Source organism: Oncorhynchus nerka, linkage group LG4 (assembly GCF_034236695.1).
Source record: "Oncorhynchus nerka isolate Pitt River linkage group LG4, Oner_Uvic_2.0, whole genome shotgun sequence".
Classification (NCBI taxonomy): Eukaryota; Metazoa; Chordata; class Actinopteri; order Salmoniformes; family Salmonidae; genus Oncorhynchus; species Oncorhynchus nerka.
In genome coordinates this window covers 15,185,935-15,207,582 of record NC_088399.1, presented here as the reverse complement: position 1 = coordinate 15,207,582, position 21,648 = coordinate 15,185,935, and the positions used below count along the sequence as shown (strand labels likewise).

The following is a 21,648-nucleotide window of genomic DNA, read 5'->3' as shown; positions in this document are numbered from 1 at the left end:
ACTGATATGTTAAAGGAATAGAGGTCTCCCCATATTCACTGATATGTTAAAGGAATAGAGGTCTCCCCATATTCACTGATATGTTAAAGGAATAGAGGTCTCCCCATATTCACTGCTATGTTAAAGGAATAGAGGTCTCCCCATATTCACTGATATGTTAAAGGAATAGAGGTCTCCCCATATTCACTGATATGTTAAAGGAATAGGGGTCTCCCCATATTCTTCAAAGAACATGGTCATGTTTTGATGTAAAATAATTGTTATACCTCGCCATTCTAGAATAAGTCCTCTTTGCTACTACATGTTCAGGTGTAGCTTTCTAAACAAGCATCCACCCTGACAAGAGTATTTTCCCATTGGGCTTGTGAACAACTTCCCTTTTACAGTATGTGTTAAAAACAGCACATAAACTGGGCTTCGCTAATCAAAAACCCATACACACATTAGTAACTTTAACAGGCCGAGAGGGCAGGAGGGGCTTAATTATATAGTGGCGATATCACATAATGGAAGACTTAGGAATGCCTCATAAAAGCTTAATTGAAGGCAATGCTTTGTATGGTACAGTATAAGAAAAGAAGGCTTATTCAGGAAGTATTTACACCTCGACTTTTTCTACATTCACACAAAGTGGGAGTAAAATGGATTGAATTGAATTGAATTGATTGAATTGTCTTTTTCTGTCAATGATCTATACCAAATACTTAAATAATGAAAAATTGGAAGAAAAATGTGAACACCCCCCAATCTACCAATAGGTGCCCTTCTTTGCTAGTCATTGGAAACCCTCCCTTGTCTTTGTGGTTGAATCTGTGTTTGAAATTCACTGCTCAACTGAGGGACCTTACAGATAATTGTATGTGTGGGGTACAGAGATCAGGTGGTCATTCAAAAATCATTATTAAACACATGTTTACTCCTTAACTTATTAAGGCTTGCCATAACAAAGGGCTTGAATACTTATTGACTCAAGACATTTCAGCTTTTCATTTTAAATTCATTTGTAAAAATGTCTAAAAACATAATTACACTTTCACATTATTGGTATTGTGTGTTGGCCAGTGACAAAAATCTCAATTAAATCCATTTAACATTCAGGCTGTAACACAACAAAATGTGGAAAAAGTCAAGAGGTGTGAATACTTTCTGAAGGCACTGTATGTGTAAGGAGATGTTTTTAGCAGGTGACAAGCTCTTCAGACAGTCCTCTCTATACAAAAAGGCGTGAAGAGGGTTATAGCTTTAACGGTGGAGGGTACAACGAAAAATGTACCAGAAAATGAAAGGGTTTAAAAATAGTATGTGGTTACAGTGGGGGAAAAAATGACAGATTCTCATCCACAATATCTTCAAATATTTCTGTTGGGAAAAAATGTAATAATTAAATCTGGGTGAACAACCATTTCATGCTGTGTCTTATTGTGTGGTGGTGCAACAGTACCAAGCCAATCCTGTAAAATAGACACTCATTAATTAGTTGATATGCATGGAGAGAGTGAGAATAGAGGAGGAAGGGAGTGAAGGAGCTACTGTACTTACGGTGCTTAGTTTGCTACAGCAGATGAGGATTCGACGCTCATAAAGCATACTAGCGTACAGATGGAGCATGTTATTGACATCTACGGCTACAAAATACTCTGTTAGGTTTCTCTGCAAGAAAAAACAAAGGCAACAAGTGAAAAGAAAAAGAAAAAAGGGGTAGAGGTTAGTTGTGATAGCAGACCAATGACTGTATGAATAGTACAAGGCATCAACATGATTTACATGTTACAAAGGTATGGTAGAGATATAACAGGTGAAGAATGTAACAGAAAGACACATTATTGTTTCAAATAAAACTTCTCTCTGTGATCATCGGCATGTAAGACAATTAAATACCATACTTTAGACAGAACACATGAAATATGTCATGTATTTAAATATGTGATTTCGTCTGTATGTGTACTCTTATTGCTGCAAAATAAACTGACTCATTGAAGACATTGAAGTTTTCTGAATCTGAAATATACATTGAGTGTACAAAACATTAAGAACACCTTCCTAATACTGCGTTCCAGCCCCTTTCGCCCTCAGAACAGACTCAATTAGTCAGGGCATGGACCCTACAAGGTGTCGAAAGCATTCCACAGGGATGCTGGCCCATCTTGACTCCAATGCTTCCCACAGTTGTATCAAGTTGGCTGGATGTTCTTTGTGTGGTGGACCATTCTTGATACACACAGTTGAGCTTGAAAAACTCAGCAGCGGTGCAGTTCTTGACACACTCAACCCGGTTGCGCCTAGCAACAACTACCATACCCTGTTCAAAGGCACTTCAATCTTTTGTCTTGTCCATTCAACCTCTAAATGGCACACACACACAATCCATGTCTCAATTGTCCATGTCTTTAACCTGTCTCCTCAAATTCATTCACACTGAAGTGGATTTAACAAGTGTCATCGATAAGGGATCATAGCTTTCACCTGGTCAGTCTATGTCATAGAAAGAGAAAAAATCTGTTTGAAATAGGCATTCCACAAGTGATTTAGGTGAAATAAGCTGTAGTAGAAGAGATGTTTGTGTGCATGTGGGGGCGGCAGGTGGTTAGAGCGTTGGGCCAGTAACCGACAGGTTGCTGGATCGAATCCCCGAGCTGACAAGGTAAAAAATCTGTTGTTCTGTTCCCCGGTAGGCCGTCATTGTAAATAAGAATTTGTTCTTAACTGACTTGCCTAGTTAAATAAGTTACATTTAAAAATAAATATTTTTATTTTTTATTCTGTCATTCTCCAAACCTCCAGAAGCATTACTTCTGAAGACTACAGACTCCTCCTTCTTACACCTCTCCCTTCTGACTGGGGTTCACTTGTCTCCCGTCACGTCTCCTTCTACACCTCTCCCTTCTGACTGGGGTTCACTTGTCTCCCGTCACGTCTCCTTCTACACCTCTCCCTTCTGACTGGGGTTCACTTGTCTCCCGTCACGTCTCCTTCTACACCTCTCCCTTCTGACTGGGGTTCACTTGTCTCCCGTCACGTCTCCTTCTACACCTCTCCCTTCTGACTGGGGTTCACTTGTCTCCCGTCACGTCTCCTTCTACACACCTCTCCCTTCTGACTGGGGTTCACTTGTCTCCGTCACGTCTCCTTCTACACCTCTCCCTTCTGACTGGGGTTCACTTGTCTCCCGTCACGTCTCCTTCTACACCTCTCCCTTCTGACTGGGGTTCACTTGTCTCCCGTCACGTCTCCTTCTACACCTCTCCCTTCTGACTGGGGTTCACTTGTCTCCCGTCACGTCTCCTTCTACACCTCTCCCTTCTGACTGGGGTTCACTTGTCTCCGTCCGTCTCCTTCTACACCTCTCCCTTCTGACTGGGGTTCACTTGTCTCCCGTCACGTCTCCTTCTACACCTCTCCCTTCTGACTGGGGTTCACTTGTCTCCGTCACGTCTCCTTCTACACCTCTCCCTTCTGACTGGGGTTCACTTGTCTCCGTCACGTCTCCTTCTACACCTCTCCCTTCTGACTGGGGTTCACTTGTCTCCGTCACGTCTCCTTCTACACCTCTCCCTTCTGACTGGGGTTCACTTGTCTCCCGTCACGTCTCCTTCTACACCTCTCCCTTCTGACTGGGGTTCACTTGTCTCCCATCACGTCTCCTTCTACACCTCTCCCTTCTGACTGGGGTTCACTTGTCTCCCGTCACGTCTCCTTCTACACCTCTCCCTTCTGACTGGGGTTCACTTGTCTCCCGTCACGTCTCCTTCTACACCTCTCCCTTCTGACTGGGGTTCACTTGTCTCCCATCACGTCTCCTTCTACACCTCTCCCTTCTGACTGGGGTTCACTTGTCTCCCATCATGTCTCCTTCTACACCTCTCCCTTCTGACTGGGGTTCACTTGTCTCCCTTCACGTCTCCTTCTACACCTCTCCCTTCTGACTGGGGTTCACTTGTCTCCCGTCACGTCTCCTTCTACACCTCTCCCTTCTGACTGGGGTTCACTTGTCTCCCGTCACGTCTCCTTCTACACCTCTCCCTTCTGACTGGGGTTCACTTGTCTCCGTCACGTCTCCTTCTACACCTCTCCCTTCTGACTGGGGTTCACTTGTCTCCGTCACGTCTCCTTCTACACCTCTCTCCCTTCTGACTGGGGTTCACTTGTCTCCGTCACGTCTCCTTCTACACCTCTCCCTTCTGACTGGGGTTCACTTGTCTCCCGTCACGTCTCCTTCTACACCTCTCCCTTCTGACTGGGGTTCACTTGTCTCCGTCACGTCTCCTTCTACACCTCTCCCTTCTGACTGGGGTTCACTTGTCTCCCATCACGTCTCCTTCTACACCTCTCCCTTCTGACTGGGGTTCACTTGTCTCCCATCACGTCTCCTTCTACACCTCTCCCTTCTGACTGGGGTTCACTTGTCTCCCTTCACGTCTCCTTCTACACCTCTCCCTTCTGACTGGGGTTCACTTGTCTCCCTTCACGTCTCCTTCTACACCTCTCCCTTCTGACTGGGGTTCACTTGTCTCCCATCACGTCTCCTTCTACACCTCTCCCTTCTGACTGGGGTTCACTTGTCTCCCGTCACGTCTCCTTCTACACCTCTCCCTTCTGACTGGGGTTCACTTGTCTCCCGTCACGTCTCCTTCTACACCTCTCCCTTCTGACTGGGGTTCACTTGTCTCCCGTCACGTCTCCTTCTACACCTCTCCCTTCTGACTGGGGTTCACTTGTCTCCCATCACGTCTCCTTCTACACCTCTCCCTTCTGACTGGGGTTCACTTGTCTCCCGTCACGTCTCCTTCTACACCTCTCCCTTCTGACTGGGGTTCACTTGTCTCCCGTCACGTCTCCTTCTACACCTCTCCCTTCTGACTGGGGTTCACTTGTCTCCCGTCACGTCTCCTTCTACACCTCTCCCTTCTGACTGGGGTTCACTTGTCTCCCATCACGTCTCCTTCTACACCTCTCCCTTCTGACTGGGGTTCACTTGTCTCCGTCACGTCTCCTTCTACACCTCTCCCCTTCTGACTGGGGTTCACTTGTCTCCCATCACGTCTCCTTCTACACCTCTCCCTTCTGACTGGGGTTCACTTGTCTCCCGTCACGTCTCCTTCTACACCTCTCCCTTCTGACTGGGGTTCACTTGTCTCCCATCACGTCTCCTTCTACACCTCTCCCTTCTGACTGGGGTTCACTTGTCTCCCGTCACGTCTCCTTCTACACCTCTCCCTTCTGACTGGGGTTCACTTGTCTCCCGTCACGTCTCCTTCTACACCTCTCCCTTCTGACTGGGGTTCACTTGTCTCCCGTCACGTCTCCTTCTACACCTCTCCCTTCTGACTGGGGTTCACTTGTCTCCCGTCACGTCTCCTTCTACACCTCTCCCTTCTGACTGGGGTTCACTTGTCTCCCATCACGTCTCCTTCTACACCTCTCCCTTCTGACTGGGGTTCACTTGTCTCCCATCACGTCTCCTTCTACACCTCTCCCTTCTGACTGGGGTTCACTTGTCTCCCGTCACGTCTCCTTCTACACCTCTCCCTTCTGACTGGGGTTCACTTGTCTCCCGTCACGTCTCCTTCTACACCTCTCCCTTCTGACTGGGGTTCACTTGTCTCCCGTCACGTCTCCTTCTACACCTCTCCCTTCTGACTGGGGTTCACTTGTCTCCGTCACGTCTCCTTCTACACCTCTCCCTTCTGACTGGGGTTCACTTGTCTCCCATCACGTCTCCTTCTACACCTCTCCCTTCTGACTGGGGTTCACTTGTCTCCCGTCACGTCTCCTTCTACACCTCTCCCTTCTGACTGGGGTTCACTTGTCTCCCATCACGTCTCCTTCTACACCTCTCCCTTCTGACTGGGGTTCACTTGTCTCCCGTCACGTCTCCTTCTACACCTCTCCCTTCTGACTGGGGTTCACTTGTCTCCCATCACGTCTCCTTCTACACCTCTCCCTTCTGACTGGGGTTCACTTGTCTCCCGTCACGTCTCCTTCTACACCTCTCCCTTCTGACTGGGGTTCACTTGTCTCCCATCACGTCTCCTTCTACACCTCCGTCACGTCTCCTTCACACCTCCGTCACGTCTCCGTCACACCTCCGTCACGTCTCCTTCACACCTCCGTCACGTCTCCTTCTACACCTCCGTCACGTCTCCTTCTACACCTCCGTCACGTCTCCTTCACACCTCCGTCACGTCTCCTTCACACCTCCGTCACGTCTCCTTCTACACCTCCGTCACGTCTCCTTCTACACCTCCGTCACGTCTCCTTCACACCTCCGTCACGTCTCCTTCACACCTCCGTCACGTCTCCTTCACACCTCCGTCACGTCTCCTTCACACCTCCGTCGTCTCCTTCACCTCTCCGTCTCCTTCACACCTCCGTCACGTCTCCTTCACACCTCCGTCACGTCTCCTTCACACCTCCGTCACGTCTCCTTCACACCTCCGTCACGTCTCCTTCACACCTCCGTCACGTCTCCTTCACACCTCCGTCACGTCTCCTTCACACCTCCGTCTCCTTCACACGTCTCCTTCACACCTCCGTCACGTCTCCTTCACACCTCCTCCGTCTCCTTCTACACCTCCGTCTCCTTCTACACCTCCGTAACGTCTCCTTCACACCTCCGTCACGTCTCCTTCACACCTCCGTCACGTCTCCTTCACACCTCCGTCACGTCTCCTTCACACCTCCGTCACGTCTCCTTCACACCTCCGTCACGTCTCCTTCACACCTCCGTCACGTCTCCTTCTACACCTCCGTCACGTCTCCTTCTACACCTCCGTCACGTCTCTGTCAAGCTCTCCTTTTTCTGCGTTCTCTCTGTCTGTCTAAAGGCCCCCCAGAGAAGGAGATCTGGGGAGGGCTCACAGCCTTCGAGGACTAGCGAGGGCTGTCTGACGGCTAACAGACTATGTGAGGCTACCGGCGGGAATTGGAAAAACGGGGAAATCAAACCAGATATTGATTCTTCTGACTCCTTCAATATCTCCCCCCGTGAGCTGAAGCAATTGAATGAATGTCTAATGTTTGTGGGACTAGCGGTTTATTCATGCTACCCAGAGACCTACAGTAAACCTAACCCTAACACACAGACCTACAGTAACCCTAACACACAGGCCTACAGTAAACCTAACCCAAACACACAGGCCTACAGTAAACCTAACCCTAACACACAGACCTACAGTAAACCTAACCCTAACACACAGACCTACAGTAAACCTAATCCTAACACACAGGCCTACAGTAAACCTAACCCAAACACACAGACCTACAGTAAACCTAACCCTATCACACAGACCTACAGTAAACCTAACCCTAACACACAGACCTACAGTAAACCTAACCCTATCACACAGACCTACAGTAAACCTAACCCTATCACACAGACCTACAGTAAACCTAACCCTAACACACAGACCTACAGTAAACCTAACCCTAACACACAGACCTACAGTAAACCTAACCCAAACACACAGACCTACAGTAAACCTAACCCTAACACACAGACCTACAGTAAACCTAACCCAAACACACAGACCTACAGTAAACCTAACCCAAACACACAGACCTACAGTAAACCTAACCCTATCACACAGACCTACAGTAAACCTAACCCTAACACACAGACCTACAGTAAACCTAACCCTATCACACAGACTTACAGTAAACCTAACCCTAACACACAGACCTACAGTAAACCTAACCCAAACACACAGACCTACAGTAAACCTAACCCTATCACACAGACCTACAGTAAACCTAACCCTAACACACAGACCTACAGTAAACCTAACCCAAACACACAGACCTACAGTAAACCTAACCCAAACACACAGACCTACAGTAAACCTAACCCACACACACAGACCTACAGTAAACCTAACACTATCACACAGACCTACAGTAAACCTAATCCTAACACACAGGCCTACAGTAAACCTAACCCTATCACACAGGCCTACAGTAAACCTAACCCTATCACACAGACCTACAGTAAACCTAACCCTAACACACAGACCTACAGTAAACCTAATCCTAACACACAGGCCTACAGTAAACCTAAACCTAACCCAAACACACAGACCTACAGTAAACCTAACCCTAACACACAGACCTACAGTAAACCTAACCCAAACACACAGACCTACAGTAAACCTTACCCTAACACACAGACCTACAGTAAACCTAACCCTATCACACAGACCTACAGTAAACCTAACCCTATCACACAGACCTACAGTAAACCTAACCCTATCACACAGACCTACAGTAAACCTAATCCTAACACACAGGCCTACAGTAAACCTAAACCTAACCCAAACACACAGACCTACAGTAAACCTAACCCTATCACACAGACCTACAGTAAACCTTACCCTAACACACAGACCTACAGTAAACCTAACCCTATCACACAGACCTACAGTAAACCTAACCCTATCACACAGACCTACAGTAAACCTAACCCTAACACACAGACCTACAGTAAACCTAACCCTATCACACAGACCTACAGTAAACCTAACCCTATCACACAGACCTACAGTAAACCTAACCCTATCACACAGACCTACAGTAAGCCTAACCCTAACACACAGACCTACAGTAAACCTAACCCTATCACACAGACCTACAGTAAACCTAACCCAAACACACAGACCTACAGTAAACCTAACCCTATCACACAGACCTACAGTAAACCTAACCCTAACACACAGACTTACAGTAAACCTAACCCTAACACACAGACCTACAGTAAACCTAACCCTAACACACAGACCTACAGTAAACCTAACCCAAACACACAGACCTACAGTAAACCTAACCCAAACACACAGACCTACAGTAAACCTAACCCAAACACACAGACCTACAGTAAACCTAACCCAAACACACAGACCTACAGTAAACCTAACCCAAACACACAGACCTACAGTAAACCTAACCCAAACACACAGGCCTACAGTAAACCTAACCCTATCACACAGACCTACAGTAAACCTAACCCTAACACACAGACCTACAGTAAACCTAATCCTAACACACAGGCCTACAGTAAACCTAAACCTAACCCAAACACACAGACCTACAGTAAACCTAACCCTATCACACAGACCTACAGTAAACCTTACCCTAACACACAGACCTACAGTAAACCTAACCCTATCACACAGACCTACAGTAAACCTAACCCTATCACACAGACCTACAGTAAACCTAACCCTAACACACAGACCTACAGTAAACCTAACCCTATCACACAGACCTACAGTAAACCTAACCCTATCACACAGACCTACAGTAAACCTAACCCTATCACACAGACCTACAGTAAACCTAACCCTATCACACAGACCTACAGTAAACCTAACCCTAACACACAGACCTACAGTAAACCTAACCCTACAACACAGACCTACAGTAAACCTAACCCTATCACACAGACCTACAGTAAGCCTAACCCTAACACACAGACCTACAGTAAACCTAACCCTATCACACAGACCTACAGTAAACCTAACCCTATCACACAGACCTACAGTAAACCTAACCCTATCACACAGACCTACAGTAAACCTAACCCTATCACACAGACCTACAGTAAACCTAACCCTATCACACAGACCTACAGTAAACCTAATCCTAACACACAGGCCTATATGAACAGGGTGCATTGGGGACGTGGGTAGAGTGGAGTAACATTAATGTGTTCTTTCATATCAGATGAGATTGAGTGGTGTATTTTGGCATATCGTCAATTATTCCAAATGGATATTGTTAGTGGTCTGCTGCAAATGTCTTCCTAAACAGTGAACAATAAAGAACAGCAAATTCAAAATGAAGGGTGAAGGCCAAAGATACTCACGTTTTCAGGTATGCTGGGTAATTCCCTTGTGTCAGGCACAGTAAAGTAGGAATGCTAACGGGGACAAAGAAACACAGGGGGTAAAATTTGAGAGATTAAGGCATTTTAAGCCATCGCAGTTCATGAGAAAAGACAAACGCTAATAGGATTAGGAGTTAACGCTCAATAGTGTAAAGACATTCCATACACTGGAAAAACAGCCTTTTTCAACTTCCTGTTTCAACATGTTTTATTACATTTGATGTCTTATGAACACCTCCCTGTTCTCAATAACGGTAACAGCCCAGGGGATAGATGAAATAAAATACTATTTTATGCGTCACATGCTTTGTAAACAACAGGTGAGGACTAACAGTGAAATGCTTACTTACGGGCCCTTCCCAACAATGCAGAGAGAAAGAAAATAGAGAAATAAAACAAGTAATAATAGGTACAAATGAGTAACGATAACTTGACTATTTACATACAAGGGTTCCCAGTACCAAGTTGATGTGTAGTGGGTCAAGATAATTGAGTTAGATACACTAAATACACAAACGTATGTGGACACCCTTTCAAATTAGTGGATTCGGCTATTCAGCAACACGCATTGCTGACAGGTGTATAAAATCGAACACACAGCCATGCAATCTCCATAAACAAACATTGGCAGTAGAATGGCCTCACTGAAGACTTCAGTGACTTTAAATGGTGGCACCGTTATTGAATGCCACCTTTCCAACAAGTAGGTTCATCAAATTTCTGCCCTATTGTGAAGTGCAAACATCTAGGCGCAGCGGTAGGCCACACAAGCTCACAGAACGGGACAGCCGAGTGCTGAAGTGCGTGTATCCTAGTTGCAACACTCACTACCGAGTTCCAAACTGCCTCTTGAAGCAACGTCAGCACAAGAACTGTTCGTTGGGAGCTTCATGAAATGGGTTTCCTTGGCCGAGCAGCCGCACAAAAGCCTAAGATCACCATGCTCAATGCCAAGCACGCTTCATCATCTGGCAGTCCGACAGATGACTCTGGGTTTGGGGGATGCCAGGAGAACGCTACCTGCCCAAATGCATAGTGCCAACTGTAAAGTTTGGTGGAGGAATAATGGTCTGGGGCTGTTTTTCATCGTTCGGGCTAGGCCCTTAGTTCCAGTGAAGGGAAATCTTAACGCTACAGCATACAATGACATTCTAGACGATTCCATGCTTACAACTTTGTGGCAATGCCCCTGTGCACAAAGCGAGGTCCATACTGAAATGGTTTGTAGAGATCGATTTGGAAGAACTTGACTGGCCTGCACAGAGCCCTGACCTGAACCCGATCCAACACTTTTGGGATGAATTGGAACGCCAGCGCGAGCCAGGCCTAATCACCCAACATCAGTACCAGACCTCACTAATGCTCTTGTGGAAGCAAGAGCCAGCAGCAATGTTGCAACATCTAGTGGAAAGCCTTCCCAGAAGAGTGGAGGCTATTATAGCAGCAAAGGCATGACCAACTCTATATTAACTCCCATAATTTTGCGATGAGATGTTCGACGAGCAGGTGTCCACATACTTTTGGTCATGTAGTGTATGTACATATAACTAGGAATAAAGTGACAGATAGTAAACAGTAGCAGTAGTGTATGAGATTAGTCAAAAAAGTGATCGCAAAAATGGGTCAATGCAGTTAGTACGAGTAACTATTTGGTTAACTATACAACTAACTATTTAGCAGTCTTATGGTTTGGGGATAGAAGCTGTTCAGGGTCCTGTTGGTTCCAGACATGGTGCACCGGTAGCGCTTGCCGTGTAGTAGCAGAGAGAACAGTTTATGACTTGGGCGGCTAGAGTCTTTGACAATTTTAGGGCCTTCTTCTGACACTGCCTGGTATAGAGGTCCTGGATGGCAGGAAGCTCGGCCTCAGTGATGTACAGGGCCGGACGCACCACCTGTAAGGCACTACACCCTATAGCGCCTTTGGGTCAGACGCTAACAGTTGCCATACCAAGCGGTGATGCAGCAAGTCAAGATGCTCTCAATGGTGCAGCTGTAGAACCTTTTGAGGATCCGAAGCCCATGCCAAATCTTTTCAGCCTCCTGAGGGGAAGAGGTGTTCTCGTGCCCTCTTCACAACTGTGTTGGTATGTTTGGACCACGATAGATACTTAGTGATGTGGACACTGTGGTTTCTTGAAGCTCTGGACCCGCTTCACTTCAGCTCCGTTAATGTGACATTGAGGCACAGGTTGTTGTCCTGGCACCACACTGCCAGGTCTCTGACCTCCTCCCTATAGGCTGCCTCATCGTCATCAGTGATCAGGCCTACTATGCAATTGCCACGCAATTGTTGGTGAACAGGGAGGCCAGGAGGGGACTAAGCACACACCCCTGAGGGCCCCCGTGTTCAGGGTAAGCGTGGCAGATGTGTTGTTGCCAAACCTCACACCACCTGGGGGCGGCCCGTCAGGAAGTCCAGGATCCAGTTGCAGAGGGAGGTGTTCGGTCCCAGGGTCCTTAGCTATGTGATGAGCTAGGAGGGCACTATGATGTTGAACGCTAAGCTGTAGTCAATGAACAGCATTCTCACGTAGGTGTTCCTTCTGTCTAGGTGGGAAAGGCCAGTGTGAAGTGCAATAGAGACTGCGCCATCTGTGGATCTGTTGGAGCGGTATGCGAATTGGAGTGGGCCCAGGGTGCCTGGTATGATGGTCATTTAGACAGGTTACCTTCTAGGGCACAGGGACTATGGTGGTCTGTTTGAAACATGTAGGTATTAAAGACAAGGTCAGGGAGAGGTCGAAAAAGTGAAGAAACTTGCGTCCTGGTACTCCGTCTGGCCCTCCGGCTTGTGAATGTTAACCTGTTAAAAGGTCTTACTTACATCGGTTATGGAGTGCATGATGACACAGTCATCCGGAACAGCTGGTGCTCTCACTTATGGTTCAGTGTTGCTTGCCTCGAAGCGAGCATAGAAGGGATTTAGCTCGTCTGGTAGGCATGAGTCACTGAGCAGCTCGCTGTTGGGTTTGCCTTTGTAATCCTTGATGGTTTGCAAGCCCTGACACATCAGATGAGCGCCAGAGTCGGTGTAGTAGGATTCAATGTTAGTCATGTATTGTCGCTTTGCAGGGTAAGGATAGTGAGGTGGGTCTGACAGATATCTCATGGAGAATGTGTCTGAGGACTGACGGTATGATAATAAACTCAGCTCCTTTACTGGGAGTGGGGAAAGACTAGCGAAGAAAGTGATGCACTCACTACTTCCTCTATATCCCTGCGTCTGATGCCAAGATCACTCTGACAGAACCGTCTCCTCTATTTTGTTGGGTGTAAACTCTGTCTCACTCCATTGTACGTGAAACGCTTTGAGTAGGCACCCTAACATGGAGCTCTGAGGGATTCCTAAAAATCCTTCAAATGGAACGGCCTGTGTTGTAACCCATCATGCAGGACAGCTGAGGGATAAGCCTTTGAGGGTCGGGGAAATGGTGCCCCACTCGGCAGGGGTGGCAGCCTTGGTGCTCCCCCCATTGAACCCACAACTGACCTGAAAACAGTCGGCAAAAATCAAAGCATCCTCTATGAAGGATAATAACTGCAACCTACAGTTGAAGTCAGAAGTTTACATAAACGAGTTTTAATGACTCCAACCTAAGTGTTTCAACCACTCCACAAATTTCTTGTTAACAAACTACAGTTTTGGCAAGTCGGTTAGGATATCTACTTTGTGCATGACACAAGTAATTTTTCCAAAAATTGTTTACAGACAGATTATTTCACTTATAATTCACTGTATCACAATTCCAGTGGGTGAGAAATGTACATACACTAAGTTGACTGTGCCTTTAAACAGCTTAGAAAATTCCAGAAAATGATGTCATGGCTTTAGAAGCTTCTGATAGGCTAATTGACATCATTTGAGTCAATTGGAGGTGTCCCTGTGGATGTATTTCAAGGCCTACCTTCAAACTCAGTGCCTCTTTGCTTGACATGATGGGAAAATCAAAAGAAATCAACCAAGACCTCAGGAAAAAATTGTAGACCTCCACAAGTCTGGTTCATCCTTGGGAGAAATTTCAAAATGCCTGAAGGTACCACGTTCATCTCTACAAACAATAGTACACAAGTATAAACACCATGGGACCAAGCAGCCATCATACCACTCAGGACGGAGACGAGTTCTGTCTCCTAGAGATGAACATATTTTGGTGCAAAAAGTGTAAATCAATCCCAGAACAGCAAAGGACCTTGTGAAGATGCTGGAGGAAACAGGTACAAAAGTATCTATATCCACAGTAAAACGAGTCCTATATCGACATAACCTGAAAGGCCGCTCAGCAAGGAAGAAGCCACTGCTCCAAAACTGCCATAAAAAAGCCAGACTACAGTTTGCAATTGCACATGGGGACAAAGATCATACTTTTTGGAGAAATGTCCTCTGGTCTGATGAAACAAAAATAGAACTGTTTGGTCATGATGACCATTGTTATGTTTGGAGGGAAAAGGGGGACGCTTGCAAGCCGAAGAACACCATCCCAACCGTGAAGCACAGGGGTGGCAGCATCATGTTGTGGGGATGCTTTGCTGCAGGAGGGACTGGTGCACTTCACAAAATAGATGGCATCATGAGGTAGGACAATTATGTGGATATATTGAAGTAACATCTCAAGACATCAGTCAGGAAGATATCTATCAGGTATAGGGCTGTGTCTGCTATCTCCCAGGTATAGGGCTGTGTCTGCTATCTCCCATGTATAGGGCTGTGTCTGCCATCTCCCAGGTATAGGGCTGTGTCTGCTATCTCCCAGGTGTAGGGATGTGTCTGCTATCTCCCATCAGTCAGTTAAAGCTTGGTCGCAAATGGGTCTTCCAAATGGACAATTACCACAAGCATACTTCCAAAGTTGTGGCAAAATGGCTTAAGGACAACAAAGTCAAGGTATTCGAGTGGCCATCACAAAGCCCTGACCTCAATCCCATAGAATATTTGTGGGCAGAACTGAAAAAGCGTGTGCGAGCAAGGAGGCCTACAAACCTGACTCAGTTACACCAGCTCTGTCAGGAGGAATGGGCCAAAATTCCCCCAACTTATTGTGGGAAGCTTGTGGAAGGCTACCCGAAATGTTTGACCAAGTAAAAAATTTTAAAGGTAATGCTACCAAATTCAAATTGAGTGTATGTAAACTTCTGACCCACTGGGAAAATAATTTGCTCTACTATTATTCTGACATTTCACATTTAAAAAAAAAAAGTGGTGGTCCTAGCTGACCTAAAACAGGGAATTTTTACTTCGATTAAATGTCAGGAACTGTGAAAAATTGAGTTTAAATGTATTTGGCTGAGGTGTATGTAAACTTCCGACTTCAACTGTATCTCAAAGCACCCACTATAAAGGATAAGGCTGTACCTCACTGACCCAAGTGCTATGGCCAGGAGATGGGATATATTGATGTATTCTGCAACAACAACTAAAAACATACTATAGGTGTATATACTGTGTGATAAATGTAGATATCTAAAGGGGGTTTCAAGTGACAGGTGCAAGAATGGTATTGCCTCAAGAGAGACATTGTGTTTTGGCATTGTGACAAGTTAAGCAGTGCTTTTGGGACATTGCCACAGCACTCAAAGTTCAAATAACTTGAACTTTCACCCACTGCCGCACCTGACCCTACGGCTCTTGGCACCTTGCTTGTATCATGTGAAGGGCCCTGAAGTGTGATGATGTTAGCTAATTCTGCAACCTTGCTAATGAGCCGTGAATTTTAAGCATAATGGACAACTAGTGATCGAAGATTTGAATGTGTTGCTCCTCTGATAAGGTGGCAAGCCATGAAGTCTACGGGGAGTTGGTCAAAGTCTTACCACGCTAAGATGGACTGGCACTCCAGGATCAGGTATGGGGAGTGTATGGAGTGACTCCAGGAGCTCTCGCCACTGACTCTCCTGAAATACACACACAAACAGACACGTACAATCTCACACGATGCCCCACAGGAACCCTATTATAAATAGCAACAGAAACAAAATGTTTATGCAAACAAAATAGCTGACAATATCCCCTCCTTATAATATTATGGCATCTCTGAGGAAATAACCAATCGCCTACAGACTTGAAAGCGCTCGCAGTACATTGTACTTTGACAACAAAACATATCTTAATCCTGTTAATGGCTGTCGATGCTACAGTATAATCTCTGTTCACTATCTCCCAGGTATAGGGCTGTGTCTGCTATCTTCCAGGTATAGGGCTGTGTCTGCTATCTCCCAGGTATAGGGCTGTGTCTGCTATTGCCCAGGAATAGGGTTGTGTCTGCTATCTCCCAGGTATAGGGCTGTGTCTGCCATCTCCCAGGTATAGGGCGATAGCTATCTCCCAGGTATAGGGCTGTGTCTGCCATCTCCCTGGTATAGGGCTGGGTCTGCCATCTCCCAGGTATAGGGCTGGGTCTGCCATCTCCCAGGTATAGGGCTGGGTCTGCCATCTCCCAGGTATAGGGCTGGGTCTGCTATCTCCCAGGTATAGGGCTGGGTCTGCCATCTCCCAGGTATAGGGCTGGGTCTGCCATCTCCCAGGTATAGGGCTGGGTCTGCCATCTCCCAGGTAGAGGGCGATAGCTATCTCCCAGGTATAGGGCTGTGTCTGCCATCTCCCATGTATAGGGCTGGGTCTGCCATCTCCCAGGTATAGGGCTGGGTCTGCCATCTCCCAGGTATAGGGCTGGGTCTGCCATCTCCCAGGTAGAGGGCTGTGTCTGCCATCTCCCAGGTAGAGGGCTGTGTCTGCTATCTCCCAGGTATAGGGCGATAGCTATCTCCCAGGTATAGGCCTGTGTCTGCCATCTCCCAGGTATAGGGCTGTGTCTGCTATCTCCCAGGTATAGGGCTGTGTCTGCTATCTCCCAGGTATAGGGATGTGTCTGCTATCTCCCAGGTATAGGGATGTGTCTGCTATCTCCCAGGTATAGGGCTGTGTCTGCCATCTCCCAGGTATAGGGCTGTGTCTGCCATCTCCCAGGTATAGGGATGTGTCTGCCATCTCCCATCTCCCAGGTATAGGGTCTGCCATCTCCCAGGTCTGCCATCTCCCAGGTATAGGGCTGTGTCTGCCATCTCCCAGGTATAGGGCTGTGTCTGCCATCTCCCAGGTATAGGGCTGGGTCTGCTATCTCCCAGGTATAGGGATGGGTCTGATATCTCCCAGGTATAGGGATGGGTCTGCTATCTCCCAGGTATCGGGATGGGTCTGCTATCTCCCAGGTATAGGGCTGGGTCTGCCATCTCCCAGGTATCTGTCTGCCATCTCCCAGGTATAGGGCTGGGTCTGCTATATCCCAGGTATAGGGATGTGTCTCATCTCCCAGGTATAGGGCTGTGGGTCTGCCATCTCCCAGGTATAGGGCTGGGTCTGCTATCTCCCAGGTATAGGGCTGGGTCTGCCATCTCCCAGGTAGGGCTGGGTCTGCCATCCCCCAGGTATAGGCTGGTCTGCCATCTCCCAGGTATAGGGCTGTGTCTGCCATCTCCCAGGTATAGGGGGTCTGCTATCTCCAGGTGTAGGGCAGGCTATCTCCCAGGTATAGGGATGTGTCTGCTATCTCCCAGGTATAGGGCTGTGTCTGCCATCTCCCAGGTATAGGGCTGTGTCTGCCATCTCCCAGGTATAGGGCTGTGTCTGCCATCTCCCAGGTATAGGGCTGTGTCTGCCATCTCCCAGGTATAGGGCTGTGTCTGCTATCTCCCAGGTATAGGGCTGTGTCTGCCATCTCCCAGGTATAGTCTGCCATCTCCCAGGGCTGTGTCTGCCATCTCCCAGGTATAGGGCTGTGTCTGCTATCTCCCAGGTATAGGGCTGTGTCTGCTATCTCCCAGGTATAGGGATGTGTCTGCTATCTCCCAGGTATAGGGATGTGTCTGCTATCTCCCAGGTATAGGGCTGTGTCTCTGCCAGGGCTGTGTCTGCCCAGGTATAGGGCTGTGTCTGCCATCTCCCAGGTATAGGGATGTGTCTGCCATCTCCCAGGTATAGGGCTGTGTCTGCCATCTCCCAGGTATAGGGCTGTGTCTGCCATCTCCCAGGTATAGGGCTGTGTCTGCCATCTCCCAGGTATAGGGCTGGGTCTGCTATCTCCCAGGTATAGGGATGGGTCTGATATCTCCCAGGTATAGGGATGGGTCTGCTATCTCCCAGGTATCGGGATGGGTCTGCTATCTCCCAGGTATCGGGATGGGTCTGCTATCTCCCAGGTATCGGGATGGGTCTGCTATCTCCCAGGTATCGGGATGGGTCTGCTATCTCCCAGGTATAAGGTTGGGTCTGCCATCTCCCAGGTATAGGGCTGGGTCTGCCATCTCCCAGGTATAGGGCTGGGTCTGCTATCTCCCAGGTATAGGGCTGGGTCTGCCATCTCCCAGGTATAGGGCTGGGTCTGCTACCTCCCAGGTATAGGGCTGGGTCTGCTATCTCCCAGGTATAGGGATGTGTCTGCCATCTCCCAGGTATAGGGTTGTGTCTGCCATCTCCCAGGTATAGGGCTGTGTCTGCTATCTCCCAGGTATAGGGCTGTGTCTGCTATCTCCCAGGTATAGGGCTGTGTCTGCTATCTCCCAGGTATAGGGCTGTGTCTGCTATATCCCAGGTATAGGGCTGGGTCTGCCATCTCCCAGGTATAAGGCTGGGTCTGCCATCTCCCAGGTATAGGGCTGTGTCTGCCATCTCCCAGGTATAGGGCTGTGTCTGCCATCTCCCAGGTATAGGGCTGTGTCTGCCATCTCCCAGGTATAGGCCTGTGTCTGCCATCTCCCAGGTATAGGGCTGTGTCTGCCATCTCCCAGGTATAGGGCTGTGTCTGCCATCTCCCAGGTATAGGGCTGTGTCTGCCATCTCCCAGGTATAGGGCTGTGTCTGCTATCTCACAGGTATAGGGCTGTGTCTGCTATCTCCCAGGTATAGGGCTGGGTCTGCTATCTCCCAGGTATAGGGCTGTGTCTGCTATCTCCCAGAAATAGGGCTGTGTCTGCTATCTCCCAGGTATAAGGCTGGGTCTGCTATCTCCCAGGTATAGGGCTGGGTCTGCCATCTCCCAGGTATAGGGCTGGGTCTGCTATATCCCAGGTATAGGGATGTGTCTGCCATCTCCCAGGTATAGGGCTGTGTCTGCCATCTCCCAGGTATAGGGCTGTGTCTGCCATCTCCCAGGTATAGGGCTGGGTCTGCTATCTATCAGGTATAGGGCTGTGTCTGCTATCTCCCAGGTATAGGGCTGTGTCTGCCATCTCCCAGGTATAGGGCTGTGTCTGCCATCCCCCAGGTATAGGGCTGTGTCTGCCATCTCCCAGGTATAGGGCTGTGTCTGCCATCTCCCAGGTATAGGGCTGTGTCTGCTATCTCCCAGGTGTAGGGCTGTGTCTGCTATCTCCCAGGTATAGGGCTGTGTCTGCCATCTCCCAGGTATAGGGCTGTGTCTGCCATCTCCCAGGTATAGGGCTGTGTTTGCCATCTCCCAGAAATAGGGCTGTGTCTGCCATCTCCCAGGTATAGGGCTGTGTCTGCCATCTCCCAGGTATAGGGCTGTGTCTGCCATCTCCCAGGTATAGGGCTGTGTCTGCCATCTCCCAGGTATAGGGTTGTGTCTGCCATCTCCCAGGTATAGGGCTGTGTCTGCCATCTCCCAGGTATAGGGCTGTGTCTGCCATCTCCCAGGTATAGGGCTGTGTCTGCCATCTCCCAGGTATAGGGCTGGGTCTGCTATCTCCCAGGTATAGGGCTGGGTCTGCTATCTCCCAGGTATAGGGCTGGGTCTGCTATCTCCCAGGTATAGGGCTGGGTCTGCCATCTCCCAGGTATAGGGCTGAGTCTGCTATCTCCCAGGTATAGGGCTGGGTCTGCCATCTCCCAGGTATAGGGCTGGGTCTGCCACCTCCCAGGTATAGGGATGTGTCTGCCATCTCCCAGGTATAGGGATGTGTCTGCCATCTCCCAGGTATAGGGCTGTGTCTGCCATCTCCCAGGTATAGGGATGTGTCTGCTATCTCCCAGGTATAGGGCTGTGTCTGCTATCTCCCAGGTATAGGGCTGTGTCTGCTATCTCCCAGGTATAGGGCTGTGTCTGCTATATCCCAGGTATAGGGCTGGGTCTGCTATCTCCCAGGTATAAGGCTGGGTCTGCTATCTCCCAGGTATAGGGCTGTGTCTGCCATCTCCCAGGTATAGGGCTGTGTCTGCCATCTCCCAGAAATAGGGCTGTGTCTGCCATCTCCCAGGTATAGGGCTGTGTCTGCCATCTCCCAGGTATAGGGCTGTGTCTGCCATCTCCCAGGTATAGGGCTGTGTCTGCCATCTCCCAGGTATAGGGCTGTGTCTGCCATCTCCCAGGTATAGGGCTGTGTCTGCCATCTCCCAGGTATAGGGCTGTGTCTGCCATCTCCCAGGTATAGGGCTGTGTCTGCCATCTCCCAGGTATAGGGCTGGGTCTGCTATCTCCCAGGTATAGGGCTGGGTCTGCTATCTCCCAGGTATAGGGCTGGGTCTGCCATCTCCCAGGTATAGGGCTGGGTCTGCTATCTCCCAGGTATAGGGCTGGGTCTGCCATCTCCCAGGTATAGGGCTGGGTCTGCCATCTCCCAGGTATAGGGCTGTGTCTGCCATCTCCCAGGTATAGGGATGTCTGTCTGCCATCTCCCAGGTATAGGGCTGTGTCTGCCATCTCCCAGGTATAGGGATGTGTCTGTCTATCTCCCAGGTGCCATAGGGCTGTGTCTGCTATCTCCCAGGTATAGGGCTGTGTCTGTCTATCTCCCAGGTATAGGGCTGTCTGCCATCTCCTAGGGCTGTGTCTATCTCCCAGGTATAGGGCTGGGTCTGCTATCTCCCAGGTATAAGGCTGGGTCTGCTATCTCCCAGGTATAGGGCTGTGTCTGCCATCTCCCAGGTATAGGGCTGTGTCTGCCATCTCCCAGGTATAGGGCTGTGTCTGATCTCCCAGGTATAGGGCTGTGTCTGCCATCTCCCAGGTATAGGGCTGTGTCTGCCATCTCCCAGGTATAGGGCTGTGTCTGCCATCTCCCAGGTATAGGGCTGTGTCTGCCATCTCCCAGGTATAGGGCTGTGTCTGCTATCTTCCAGGTATAGGGCTGTGTCTGCTATCTCCCAGGTATAGGGCTGTGTCTGCCATCTCCCAGGTATAGGGCTGTGTCTGCTATCTCCCAGGTATAGGGCTGTGTCTGCTATCTCCCAGGTATAGGGCTGTGTCTGCTATCTCCCAGGTATAGGGCTGTGTCTGCTATCTCCCAGGTATAGGGCTTTGTCTGACAACCATAAACAGCAAGAATGTAAAGCTGAGGCTTGAACAGATGTTTGCCAAAGTGCTCTGAATACATTACTTAAAATGTCTGAATGCCTGTCGATAAAGCTCAATTTGATTTGAATCCTATAATCATTATTTAAGTCTCTTTTGGACAATGTGCTTTTAAGTTGTTTGGTTTTCAGTATCACCTACGTGTGCAGAGAGAGTGATGTGTTTGTTAATATTTTTTGTATTACACAGTCAGCAGAAAGAGTTGAAGGGAAAATGAGAGGAGTTGAATGTCACTCCTGACATCTATTTTCCATTTTCCAAAAGGTGAGAAATAAGCTGTCCCCAGACAGAAAGAGAGAGAGGAAAGAGAGGGAGGGAGAGACAGTGAGTGAGTGAGTGAGTGAGTGAGTGAGTGAGTGAGTGAGTGAGTGAGTGAGTGAGTGAGTGAGTGAGTGAGTGAGTGAGAGTGATGTTTGTCAGTAGGGTGGCAGCTCTGACAGAGGGGACACCACTGTAATATTAGATGGG

General features: G+C 48.4%; 1 protein-coding gene across 5 annotated transcripts in view; it reads right to left on the bottom strand.

The window, feature by feature from the left end:
- The window catches only part of dennd1a (DENN/MADD domain containing 1A), a 215,850-nt gene that overhangs the window by 87,773 nt on the left and 106,429 nt on the right, over nt 1–21,648 (bottom strand). For 4 of the 5 annotated variants that reach the window (XM_065017252.1, XM_065017255.1, XM_065017253.1 and 1 more), the window contains exons 7-9: nt 15,689–15,769; nt 9,857–9,910; nt 1,540–1,650 (exon numbers count right to left, since the gene is read on the bottom strand). In XM_065017252.1, the coding sequence (XP_064873324.1) occupies nt 1,540–1,650; nt 9,857–9,910; nt 15,689–15,769 (246 nt within the window). The remainder of the gene's footprint in view (nt 1–1,539; nt 1,651–9,856; nt 9,911–15,688; nt 15,770–21,648) is intronic. The other variant, XM_065017254.1, reaches the window with a different exon arrangement.